Source organism: Thermobia domestica, chromosome 1, assembly GCF_964235325.1.
Source record: "Thermobia domestica chromosome 1, izTheDome1.hap1.1, whole genome shotgun sequence".
NCBI lineage: Eukaryota > Metazoa > Arthropoda > Insecta > Zygentoma > Lepismatidae > Thermobia > Thermobia domestica.
The window spans coordinates 141,945,657-141,959,244 of NC_137454.1; the positions used below are offsets into that span (position 1 = coordinate 141,945,657).

A 13,588-nucleotide genomic window follows, 5' to 3' on the forward strand; every position below is an offset into this window, starting at 1 on the left:
TTTTTAGATTGTCCATATGTTTTAACGTTCTGTCCTACAACAAGTAACAGATAAAGCAGTATTTATATCTGTCAATATAGATTGATTGCAGTTGCTTTGAATATTACTGAACGAGTGAGGAAATGGATATATTCATTTATGTTTCTCATTTGGGCTTATGTCCGTAGAGTATTTTCAGGAATATATTTACTCCCCCTCTTTTTTTTTTCACTTTTCCAAATATTAACATATTGTATAAACTGAAACTCATACTGTTTACAGGACTTAGAAAAAATGATTGTAATTATTCCCTTTCTACAAAATCAAATCGTATTATGCCTTTTTCCCCTCTTAGGCTTGTATTCCTTATAAGGTAGTCTAGACGGCGCGTAGATCTATTTATTTAGGAGACAAACTACGTTGTTTGCGTGGAAAACGTTGAATAGGTTGAAATAGAAGTCTAAGGAAAATTGACAAATCGTGAGTTGTTGCTCTAGAACGTGCAGGGTGGTGAAGTATTAGTTTCTTCCTGCCGATCGATAACGCGAGAGATCGCAGTTTCAAAGGTGAAAAATGTGCATGCTACAGACTGCCCTTTAACGCGATATTTTTACGGAACACCCGTGGTGGGCCGCACTTACAATGCCCTTTCTAGTTTAAGATTTCTCGTATAGCAAGAAATATCATTTCTATATAACAACAACTGAAGTTGCTGTCGAATGGTTTGCGCCATTCGTTTTGATATCGTGATTGTGAAATCGATTATGGTTAAATTTGTCTACGTTAATTTATTGTATGCACTCGTAAAACTTATATATATATATATATATATATATATATATATATATATATATATATATATATATATATATATATATATAAATTATTTATTTGAAAATAATTATATAGTGTAAGATTCTTCGCTAGGTCTTCACTCCATTATTTAAAAATCATGTCTTTTTTCGGTAAAATTCTCTTTACTGTTCACTGATTTTTTCGTTTGTTAGTTTCGCGGATAACCAAATGGTATGTACTGTTCTAGATTCGTTTAAGTGATCAGTTATGTACGTAAATAAGATATTATGATGATGATATGAGTATTTGTATACAATATATTTGTATTAAAATTAATACGAACAAAAGTTCTAATAGTTTCTAACATTGTTGCTTAGTGATAGCTCTCACATCTGGTACGACGTGTTCTCCCTAATTCGATCCCAGGCCATAAAGTTAGTGGAGGACATATCGTGTCCGTAACATTTTTCTTTTTGAGTGTTCTCTTTACCTCGCACATTCTTGTTCCGCCAGTCACTTTCATTAATTATCCATTTCCTTTAGCCTAAGAGCATATCAGGACCTTGGAGGAAAAAGGGCAAACCCGAAAAATCGATTTTTTTCACCTCTCAGGGGACAGGTCTGGACAAGACATAGATATCGCGTTTTGCTTTGGTTCGCCCTTAGTTTTCTCACAGTTTCAAGATAAACGAAGATTCGCCCATGCTATCTTAATATACTTGCAAAACTTTCAGCTTGATTTCCCAACACCCCGATTTCAGGATTCACCCTTTCTCTTCCAAGGTCCTGATATGTTGGGAACGTTAGTTCTTCATTTTTCAGACAGTTTCTACTGTGGCTTTTTCGGTTTAGAAATGTAGCGTACGCGCCGTAGCCGTGGGAGACCCGGGTTTGATTCTCGGCGGGAACTAATGTGGTTCGAATCGCACGTTGTAGGTTTATATTCTATATAGCTGCACTGCTGAAGGGAACGCTAAACTCAAACCAAATAAAATCAGATCGGTTTACGAATGCTAGAATCCGTAAAATGCTCCCTTTATGTCGTGGTTAGCGTTCAAAATTGATTGGGTTGGAAAACGGAAAGTATAACTAATATATAAATGTTTATATGCGTGATTTGGTGAGTGTGTAGCAAGAAATACGGAAAAATACAGCAACATTGTATTAAAATTACTTTGCATTATTATATATATATATATATATATATATATATATATATATATATATATATATATATATATAATATGTGTGTGTGTGTCTACGAATACGAATCAAGATCTGAGATTCGAATTTTGGATCCAGATCCGAGATCCAAATTTCGGATCCGGACCCGAAATTTTTGGCCATCCCTAGTACGCACCAGTATATGCATCAGTAGTTAGAATACCACTTTGTGGTTTGAAACAAAGTTCTACACAGGACTGAATTTTGAAAGGATGTCGAATTGCTGATGGTTTACTTTTCATTATACCGTATTTCTTCGAATACAAAGCGCACCTTTTTGTCAGCTTTTAGACGTCCAAAATTCAGGTGCGCCTTAGATTCGATGTATATACTGCAATACACATATTTATTCATTGCACGTAGATTAGAACATAGAATATACTGCAGTCTGTAATACTGTTAGTTACAACTAATTTGCTTAAAATTCATTGTATTACAACAATGACACACTGCATAAAGATGGTAATCGCTCAGGAACAATGAACATTTCGTTTTACTGATAAGAAAATGCTTATCGAAGGAATGTATTTGTACAGTACTCGTATTTCTGCGCCTTAGATTCGAAGCTTTTTTAAGTTTAAATGAGGTGAAATTTCAGGTGCGCCTTATATTCGAAGAAATACGGTAGTTGTGAATCCATCCTTCTACTGTTTGATAACAGGTGCCCCATGTTTTCTCATAAAAGGATAGGGGTGTTTTCGACTTGCTTCCAGCACATCTAGCTACTTGTCAAGCGTAGCACTTTTTCATTCTTGACTACTTTCAGGTAGCACAGACCAACATTCGTATCACACTGGTTGCAAAAATGATCTCTGACAAGAAAAATATGTTTCACTGTAACACCAAATTTCATGGTAATCCAGGAGCAAAATGTTACCATGAGCATATTTGACTGTTTCTTCTGTTTCTTGGGATTATACTCAAATTCGTGCTAGCACACTGCGACAATGTTCAACGCTGTTCAAACAACTATCTCACCAACATGACTGCAGCAAATACTCGCTTCCGTCTCACGACGACCTCTATTCCTTCACTGTAGCAACATCAAGACTTAAAATATTTGAATGAAATTTTGCAGATGTATAGAATTAATATCAAAGAATTTAAAAATGAAGTCTCCCTAAAAAGGTCCTATGCCGGTATGGGCCCCTATTACATAGAACTCCTCAATTAATACTTTGAGTTTCGTGGAATTTTTGTGTTCGCATGGTAATTTTACAAAACACAAATGAGAATCTCATATGTAAGTTCTTACTTCTTGCAACTTCTGTAATTATGGCCCATAGCTTAAGGTTCGGCTCGGGCATATTAGGACACCATACATGCTTCTTTAGGGGCGAATCCTGGACAAACATTACTGTGACTGTAGAACGGTCCTCATAATGAAAAGTTTCGATCTACAGAAAAGGTCTAGGCGTGCCTGCTGTAGCAATGGCCAACGAGTAGAGTATTGGCAAAAAAAGTGCATTCCTATCCGGTGATACACTGGAAACTATCACCGTACTTTTCCTAAGAACACACAGCATGGGAATGACTATTTTTAAAACTGAATTACCCAAAATGGGGTCTCAGAATCCCATACGGTAAAGGCAATTATCTCCACGGATTTTTGGGAGCAGTAAGAAATCTCTTCGTTATGAACAGGCAGTATAAATTGGATGATGAATGCCCAAACATAGGTAAACTAAAAATTTATATATATATATATATATATATATATATATATATATATATATATATAAAGACGACGACTGAATGCGGATGTGGTGGGGATCAATGAAGTAAAATGGAAAGAACAAGATAATTTCTGATTAGGTGAACGTAGAATTCTTAACTCGGATACGGAAAACAGCATCACTGAAATTTGTAAGTAAATGCAGGGCTCCCAGCTGTCCTTTTTTCCTATATTTTGGAAATTTGTGTATATTTGTCCTATATGTGTCCTATATTTTAATCTTGTCCTATATTTTTTCAGTAATTGAATTATTAAAAATACAAGCCAAGGGAAGTTCCAGTGATGATTTAAATTGCTACATATTAGCAGTATGCTACGACTAGTCACTAATCCTCACTATATTTTTTATTTGATTTTTTCTATCCTCCCATGTCCACTCTTTTTTTTTTTTCCTATTCTTATTCTTTCCCAATGAAGCTTAGCTGAGGAACCTTGCCATGCTCCAGTTTCTTATAACGCAAGCTGTGTTAGCATTTTCTTTCAACAGTGTGTATTTTAACTAAGCATTGAGGTGTGTTGGTATTCACAACTTCAATGCCTTCCAGTATTGCTGTACATCGCGTCCTGGAAAACCTGGAAATAAAAGTGTCGTGGAAACGTCCTGGAAAACAGAAAATGGTGAAAATCCTGGTTGCTCTTGAATTCTCTCTCTGTGGCCAGCACTGACAGAATATTTTTTTTCTTCACAAGCAAAATCAAATTGCATTACAATCAGAAATTTAAGAAGTTAGGAAAAAAGACGACTTAATGAAGAAGCTAAAGAACAAAGAAATTTAAGAAAGTTGAATGAAACAGATAGTAGATAAGACAGCGCCAGGATAATGTAACAAAGAACGGCCATTCATTAAAATTGGCTTGCTTACCACCTCAAAGGAAATATTAAGTCACGAAGAAAAAAAAATAACAAGGAAAGAACGGATCACCAAGGAAATTCTGGATTTAATAAATGAGAGAAGGAAACTGAAGAATATTAACAACAATGAGTCTAAGACTCAGTATAAAAAAAAATAAGAAATCATATAATTTGCAAGTGCTGTCTTGCTAAGGAGGGGGTGAATAAGGCAACAATGTAAAGAAATGAGAAGGATATAAAGACAGGAAAAGTAGGTGTAGCTTATGAGAAGGTTAAGAGGAACGTCAAACCTCGGAGACTATAGAACAATGTACTGAAACTAGAGACAGACTTGTGACTGAAGCTGGAAATAAAGTGAAAACATGGAGGAAAAAAAATAAGAGAATACTTCATACTCGATGCGAGTATGACAAAGCATTACAAGACCTAAAACGTGGAAAAGCTCAAGGTGTAAAAGAGATACCAACAGGAATTATACAAAATGCGGGACGGGAAGTTCAGAACAGATATTATAAATTAACTAACAACATTTATGTAGAAGGATAGATACTTGCAGACGAACAAGATAGTTGCAATATCGAAAACAGTAGGTACTGAGAAATGGAAGAATCACGGAATTTTAAGCTTGCTTACGCATGCTTCAAAAATCTTGAGAAAAATATTGTATAGAAGATTGGAATCCAAGGTAGAAGTACCAGCAGATGACCAGTTTGGATTCAGAAAGAAAACCAGAGCAAAGGAAGAGGATTGTTAGAAGAAAGGATTCGAGTGAGGGAAGACCTGGCAAAAAGTTTGCTAATGTAGAATGGAACAAAATGTTCAATATTTTAAAGAAGGAATAAACTATAAGGAGCGAAGTATAGTATATAACCTGTACAAAGAACAGAAGGCAACAATTGAGGTAGGAGAGAAAGGAGAAACAAAAATTGAGAAAGGGTGATGGGTTTTTCGAAAAGATAGCAGTTTTTATCAGTAAACCAGTATTTTATGAGAAACAATCCCTCAGACATCAATAAATATTCAGTTCAATTTTTTTTTTCAATTCAAACGGTGATCATTTTACCTTTGTATATATCTATGTACAGATCAATGAAAATCATACTATAAGAATACTGGGCACGTGGTCTTATTACCAGGGCTAATCTATATATATAAAAGAGAACGTACAAAATTTTGTCCGCTCATCACGCTAATACGGCTGAACCAATTTCTTTCATTTTTGGGGGGTTATTAGGATTTGGACCCTAGATGGTTTTTATCATATCACTTTAATTTTTAATTACCAGTGTCTTGAGATAATTGACCATTCAGGTGTCCATAACGTACAAATCCTTTGTTATTAGTTCATCATAGGTAAAAATAAACGTATTTATATGCAACCCGCATGACCGTGAGGATCGGCGGGTTAACATAAATGACAGGCGATATACAGCGGAAAATAGCTTGAATCTTCTGTTTAAAATTTTTTAATTGATTTGCTTATTTTTACAGACACTTTTACAATATGCCAGCACCGGGATGACCGCAGCGAAGCGGGGCGGGTTAACATAAATGACAGGCGATATAATGTTAAGATTTACTGCAATCTTCTATGGTTTTTATCATATCACTTGAAAGCGAAAAAGTAAAAATTATCTAAGTAACAAAGTTTATTGCGTTCCGGGGTGACCGCAGCGAAGCGGGGTGAACGCTGCTAGTAGTTTAATTATAAGTATTCCTCACATTGTTCGATTAGAATAAATAAACCTGGCTGTAGCATAGTGATTTTTGAAAATTAGTGAAATGTATGTATTGAAAGTGCAAAAGAGGATATACAGAGTAACTGGATTAGTTAATTTTAGTTAAGAAATACGCAATTATTTATGAAAAGGGTTGATGCGAACCATATGTTGAAAAGTTAACTTGGGACCCGAGGATTCAATGCCTCACTCACAGACGCTCTCCATTGACTTCTGTCCTTAGCCAACTGGATCCAGCTTCTATTTTCTATTCCCATTTTTGCGAGGTTTATTTCAATATTGTCCTCTCTTATACGCCTAGGTCTTCCTAATACTGATTTCCGATTGTGTTTCCAGTTAAAATTTTGAGAGAGTTCTTTCTGGTTACATGACCTCTTAGACTTAATAACAGTTGTTGGGAATTTATAGTTCGTCGGATATATCGAAGGGCGCAAAGGTATTCAGTAATTGGGACTAAATCTTGAGTAATAATCTGTGTAAATGTAAAAATATCTGGATTATTTTCAGGAAGCTATTTAAGATGGTTTGTAAGAAATATTGTGGACTCGAGTAATTTATATTTAAGCGGTATAGTCTCTCACGAGGGTTAATATTAGGCTCAGAGAGTGAATTAATTACTGTGATATACTGACGAACAGGATTACGAATAAAGGATTAAGCTTGTGGATTTACAATTATTGGCTGTGGTTATCATAGATAGTTACTACAGAAGCTTGTCATTTTGGTTAGATATAGAGAAGACTTATAAACTTCACAAAAACTGTAACAATGTTAGGTAAGCGGTATAAATTATACAGTTCCTCGTCATGAAGTTTCCGCCATTCTCCATTCCCATCTGTCTTGGATCCTAATATTCGCCTCAAAAGTTTACTTTTTATTTATATTTGTAAATATATATAGTAAAAATAAAGTTTAAAAAAATATACGTACGGTGGGATGCTGTATGCTCGGCCCTAGTATAATTTTTTAAAGCAAGTTGTTACCATACCCGCGCGACTTAGGATGTATATGTAAACCGGCATATTGTAGGTTTGTTGTTGAAATTACAAATTATATTTTCTGTTGTTTCTAAGCCATTGGGGTTGTATATTCTTGAATGCATTCTTAGGGTACGTGAATATGTGAATTCGATTTGCTTGTACTATACAATTTCGGAGTGAATCATTAGCTGGTCATCTGTTCTATTGAAGAAGTATGTGGCAAACGTTTTGTACAATCAGAAACAATATTAAGTATAGGTTGGAGGTATAAGAAATGATAGTTTCAACCTATATTTACTGTTTCTGATTGTACGCGGGTAAATTCACTTAAATAAACGTATTTACGTTTACTTGCCTCCTTCAGATTTCTGATTATAGCATTTTTATCTATAAAAGATTTGTGAAATTAAATGTTAACATCTGCAGAAGAAAGTTGATTTTGGAAACTATTGTCTGTGAGCACTGATATCGAACTACGTAAAACGATAATGTAAAATAATTGTACCAGAAACGACCAGTTTGTACTCTTGGAGTGCATTAACCTTAACGGACCTTGTTAAAAGGCTAAATCAAACTGCAATAAATAGAAAGTGTGTGAGAAAAGAACATAAAGCATATTAATTTTCTAAATCAAATATCAGGATTCTTAGATATTACACTATTCGTAATCGTTCGAAAAATTTATTTTATATTTTCATTCAGAAAGTTGGCGTTTGTTGAATTGAAATATTCTGGTGGATTAATATTTCCAGAGAAATTAGGCTGAGAGACAATGCGAAAGCAGAAAAAGAAAGTGATTAAAAAAAATGTTAAATGTTCAACGCATTCAAGTGTTCAAACGCAAGTTCGGTGATACTTAATATTCGGCGAAAGTAATTTGTATTACATAATAGGAAGGTTCGATATAAATCTCATGTGTTTTTTGTTCGTGTCATTTGATTTAATCTTAACATGGTTATGGTGACAAGACGTTCATATTTAATTGTGGGTTGTTATCTCATTATTTGGCATTGTGAAATGTTGATTTTTGTTTATACTCTAATATGTGAGATAACTAAAAGTTGAAATTTCATTTCAGGTAAAATGGATGATGTATTGGATAGTGTTCGCCCTTTTCACATGTGCTGAAACTTTCACAGACGTATTTCTTAGTTTTTGGTAAGTGAAGTTCTTTTTAAACAGTTATTGTATATATGAAAACTTGAATTCATCATAAGTAGCTGAACACTTGAGAGTACAGTAATAATTTTATCTAATTAAATCTATCAGAATCTTGAACTTATATTTGTAACGCTTACATATGTAAAAATTTTAGACATTAGTTTAAACTACAAATGAAATCGGTATTGTTAGGAATTCAGTTAATTAAATATCCTGGTTTGTCGGGAAAGTCATTTTTTTTTTTTAAAGTAATTTATTTATATGAAAAGCAAAGAGCAATCGATATTCCCTTTTTATTTGATAACCTTTTGCATCTTCTACTGAGCTCTGTTAATTCCTCGCTCCCAGAAGGATCGTCTTTATCCAAGAAAAACTTTACAAAATGCTAATTTAAACCTCATTTAAATTAAACGTTATACCACGCAAGGATTTTCAAGAGAGCGGAACAAGTGGGAATCTGACTGCACAAGGTCAGGCTAGTATAGTGAGTGACAATGCATCTCATCCAAACTCGAATACTTTTTGACAGGTAATAACTTTGGATATGGTTTCGCGTTATGGTGGAATAAAACTCCTTTATGATTAACGAGCCCTGGACGTTGCTGAATGATGGACTCGTTCGAATTGTCCGATTGCTGACCGGACATACGAATTGATAGTTTAGATCAGTGGTCGCCAGATTTATGAAGCTTCTGAGCTACAGTACCGTTTTTGAATCCTACTGAGAGCTACCAATCAAAAGAACTACCAACTTAAAAAAAAAAATCTTTATTTTGTTTGTGGAGAAATCAGTGGAGAAATCAAGGTTAGCCAACCGCAGCGTTAACTCGATCTATCGAAAATGTCCCTGCGAGCTTCCAGTAGCTCACGATCGACGGTTTGGCGATCACTAGTTTAGATCTTCGTTATCACTTCGAAAAATGCCGAATTTTTAAAAGCCCACCACATTGAGATCATAAGCTTCCTCGGAAGTTTACTTTCGATGTCATTCGAAGCGAATCATCATGTCGAGACCAAGATCGTTGCACACCATATTGTTGTGAACAATCCACTTCTCATCAGCAGTTATCAAAAACTTCGAAAAGGATAAGTTTCCTCGCGATTAATGAGCATACCAGAGATGTTAATACTCGCCGTGAAATAAACTTTTTCTCGTGAGAAACAATGAGCTTGCTTACGAATCTTAACAGGTTCTTCAGTGGTCGTGAATACTTGAATGATTGATTTTCAATGTTTCTGCACTCTCTTGTGTCGTGTTACTTGGGTTTGACTCGATCAGTATATTATCAACATCGGTGGGCTTCCCTTACCGACCTGCGTGTTAGTGATTAAAATCACTAGTACAGAATTTCGCGTACTATCGTTGGCGCGGGCGTTATTATTGGTCATTGTTACCGTAAATTTTACGGAGCTATTCACAATCTTGACGTGGTGTTTTCACTTTACGGATATAAAACAGTAAAATATGACGAAAATGCTTAGTTTGGTCTTTCATATTTAACTTGTAAAATCTGCATAACTGAACCAAATCACTCTTCATTTTCAGAATGAAACCGAAATATATAGATGTGAAGACTCTGGCACTTTTCAAAATTAAGGTAGCGCCCTCAGTTGCAAGAATGAGTTTTGACTTTTCCGTTATAACAATAAAAAACTATCAAAGTTTGGAAGCGCATGAATAAAACTGATTTTCATTTTAAGTCCGATTTACCGTAATCATTATTATTTTTCTTTTTCACCAGGTTTCCCTTCTACTACGAAATAAAAATAATTTTGGTGCTATGGCTGCTTTCACCAGCTACGAAAGGTTCCAGCATCCTATATCGCAAGTTCGTTCATCCAACGCTGAGTCGTCGAGAACAGGTACTTCAATTTTACTATTTTCTAATAGGTTTTCGAATAGCAAATAGTAAGAGTAATTGCTTTTAATGTGATATTCCTGATTCGATTCAGGATGAAAACTAGATCTGCTTAGTCTGATTTATTGCTACAGAAACTTATACTTTGAGGAAGACGCATTAGCTAAACAAAATTCAGCTACTTTTTTCTATGTAGTTTAACGACCTTATGTCCCTCCGCGGTCCTTTTTTTCTTTCTTCCTTTCCTTAGGACGACGAATACAGAACAAACCGGAAGTGCCCACAATGCCAGGCGGTAAATCGTACGTGGCAGTAAAAGTTTTGAATATAATATTTTGTGAGAAGTAGCAGATAACATTTCTATATTGAATTAAATATAAAATTTTTGTAAGATTTGAAAAACGAAAAAAAAGGGGGGGGGGACCAATATAAACCCATTGTACGTTTCTCGGCAGTATTTTATTTTTAAATAGTGGGAAATATCACATTTTTGGTTAGAATACATCGCTTAGTCAAAAGGTTTGTTGATGGAACAAGTTTACAGTCTTTTACTAGAAAGAATGTAAATTCTGGATTTTTTTTTCAATATCCCTGGGAAATTCTTACTTTTATTTTTTTTCACTCTTCATAAGGTTTCCCCACTTCATAAGAGTATCATTATGGTAATTCTAAAGAATTACCATAATGATGGCAGAATAATTCTAAAGAATTATTCTGCCATCTATAGTACGTTACTTAATACATTTTAGGAGTTCCATGTACTGCGAAACTTTGCTAATTCCACAGTTTTAACGTAAGAATTACCTCCTTTAATATAGCCTAGCCTATTAATTCGGGTTTTCTGCCTTATTTTTATTAGGTGTCCAAAAAGTTAGAACGTTGGATTAGAGTGGAAGGATCGAAAACTCGCACCAAACTTATATATGAACCAAATGGTTAGAGTAAGGATATGAGATGGGAGACACGTTCGATAGGGACTCCGCATGTTTCCAGCGTTAACCAATACTTAAACGAAGTAGTTAAGACGGTATTTCGATAGGTAATAAAAAAAAAAAAAATTAAATGAATTCGGTTTGCAGATAGCATAACTCTTACAACGGAATGTCAACCAAAAATTAACAGAAAGATGATGATAATGATGATAATAATAATATAAAAGCTGTACACAATATGGGAAGAAAACGTAATCAAAAATATTGGAGATTAGACTGACGGAAACTGTGTCGAATATAGGAACTGGAGGTTGTCAAGTAGCTATATACCTTTATTATGGAGGGGGACAGGCCTTACGTGAGTTGACTGCAGCTCAAAGTGACTCGAACAAATGAATGTTTCTTCGTTGTCTCGTCAGTGGAAAGAGCCGTTTGTGGACAGTACTGGCGTGCCATGAAATGGGGGTTCGTCACGATAGTTCATCATCGTCATTGTTTGTTGCTACCACATGAATTCCTTCCAAACAAAGAAGCCACGGCTGCATCAACAGAAGGTCATGTATGCTCTGTCTTTGGAGGATTGTTCGTAGTACCATGTATCACAAACTGCTGCTACCTGGTCAGATGCTCAGTGTAACTGCACTCGCAGCAGTTGGAACGTGCGCATGAAAAAATTAAAACTGTGGAGCTGGTGCTTGTGAATCGTAAATATCCTTCAGAGCGACGCGAAACCACGTGTTTCTAAAGTAACTTGTGCCATTATTATCCAATTTGGTTATGACACTTCAATGATTCCTCACATTCCCCAGACATTCTACCGTTGATTACCATTAGTTTGATTTGTCATACAACCATCTGCGGGGACAACAGATTGGAACTCTCAACGAGGTTGTCCCGCACTGAACTACTACTTTGGTTCTCGTTTCACTACGCTTTACCATCATGAGGCTCAAAGTTGCTGGTGATAGGGACTATTTTTGGTTTTCTGGTGCTTCCTTATGTTGTCTTTTTCTTTCTACAATCAACAGTTGATAGAACATTTTTGGACACTTCTCGTACTTCCCAAAAAAACAGTTTCTTCTGAGATAATTCTAACCAGTATCATCCTCTTTTTTAACCATTTACAACATTCCTTCTTTGCCTCAATTTTCATTAACATTTCTTAGTTTTTATTTCCATCCAACTAATTTTCTCCATTTTCATACCCACATCTTGAGTATTTTCTATAGTTTTGCACTACCGTTCTGCAATGTCCAGGTTTCTTCCCCGTAACATTTCGTGATGGACGCTATAGATATATAACACTTGATAAATTTATCGCTCTCCTCTGTATCAAAATATAAATGTTTTATTTATTTACATGGAGAGATGATTATAAAATTTATTTCATGATTCCTTTCAGTAATTCTTTAGAAATCACATAATACGCTTCCCTTCGTCCTAAAGATCTCCTTTCCTATTCCTATTCTTGTGTTTATTTCCTGTTTGCATTTCATATCTTCAGTAATAATGTGACATAGTTGTTTGATATTAGTAATCGTTCCTCTCTTCCCTCCAATTTCTACATTTGACGTCTTTTAACATTTTCTTTCCCTATAGTGTGTACAGCTGCTTTTTCTCAAATTATCTAACTTTTTCTGTTAATTTTCGGTTCAGATTCCCCTTTAAGACTCATACTATCTGTAAAGCAAATACATTCGATTCTAACACCTATCAAAATACCATCTTAACGGTTTAGTTTAAGTATTCATTATTAATATTGGAAACATGCAGCATCTCTTTCGAATGTGTCTCTTTCATCTCATATTGTAAATTTGAACCATTTTGAGCGATCCTGGGTTCGATTCCCGGTGGGGGAACTTGGTCGAAGAAGTGTAAAGCTTTTTCAGGCCAGCCATCCTAAATGAGGTTTTCCTGGGTTTTTCTCATTAAAACACCAGACAAATGCCGGGGTGGTACCTATCTTACAGTTCCCAGGCCGTTTCCTTCCCTTTCCCCGGATAGTGTACTCGCCGAGGGACGTCATCCCTCATACGTGACGGGCTAAGTGGCCATAGATGCCGAAAGTGCAAAAATCTAAATCCTAAATCGTCCGAGTTTTGTTCCTTCCATTCTGTCCCAAGCCTTCTTTTAGAATTCGCATCAAGATAGACTGGTTCACTGAAGTTTCAGTAGTTCAGTAGAACAAAGTAAATAACGTTTTTGCCTTTTTTTTTTTTTTTTTTTTTTTTTAAGGAACATAAAATATAGCTAGCTTTAGTAGTAGTGGTAGTCAAAGGGGAAGGAAGAACATTTTTCAGATAATCAAGAAACATCCTAAAATTCACCTTT

The 13,588-nt window shown here is 35.2% G+C and overlaps 1 protein-coding gene across 3 annotated transcripts in view; it reads left to right on the forward strand.

Annotated features, from left to right (window-relative positions):
- The window catches only part of ReepA (Receptor expression enhancing protein A), a 215,961-nt gene that overhangs the window by 119,377 nt on the left and 82,996 nt on the right, over positions 1 to 13,588 (forward strand). For all 3 annotated transcript variants that reach the window (XM_081763874.1, XM_081763870.1, XM_081763866.1), the window contains exons 3-4: positions 8,384 to 8,463; positions 10,209 to 10,329. In XM_081763874.1, the coding sequence (XP_081620000.1) occupies positions 8,384 to 8,463; positions 10,209 to 10,329 (201 nt within the window). The remainder of the gene's footprint in view (positions 1 to 8,383; positions 8,464 to 10,208; positions 10,330 to 13,588) is intronic.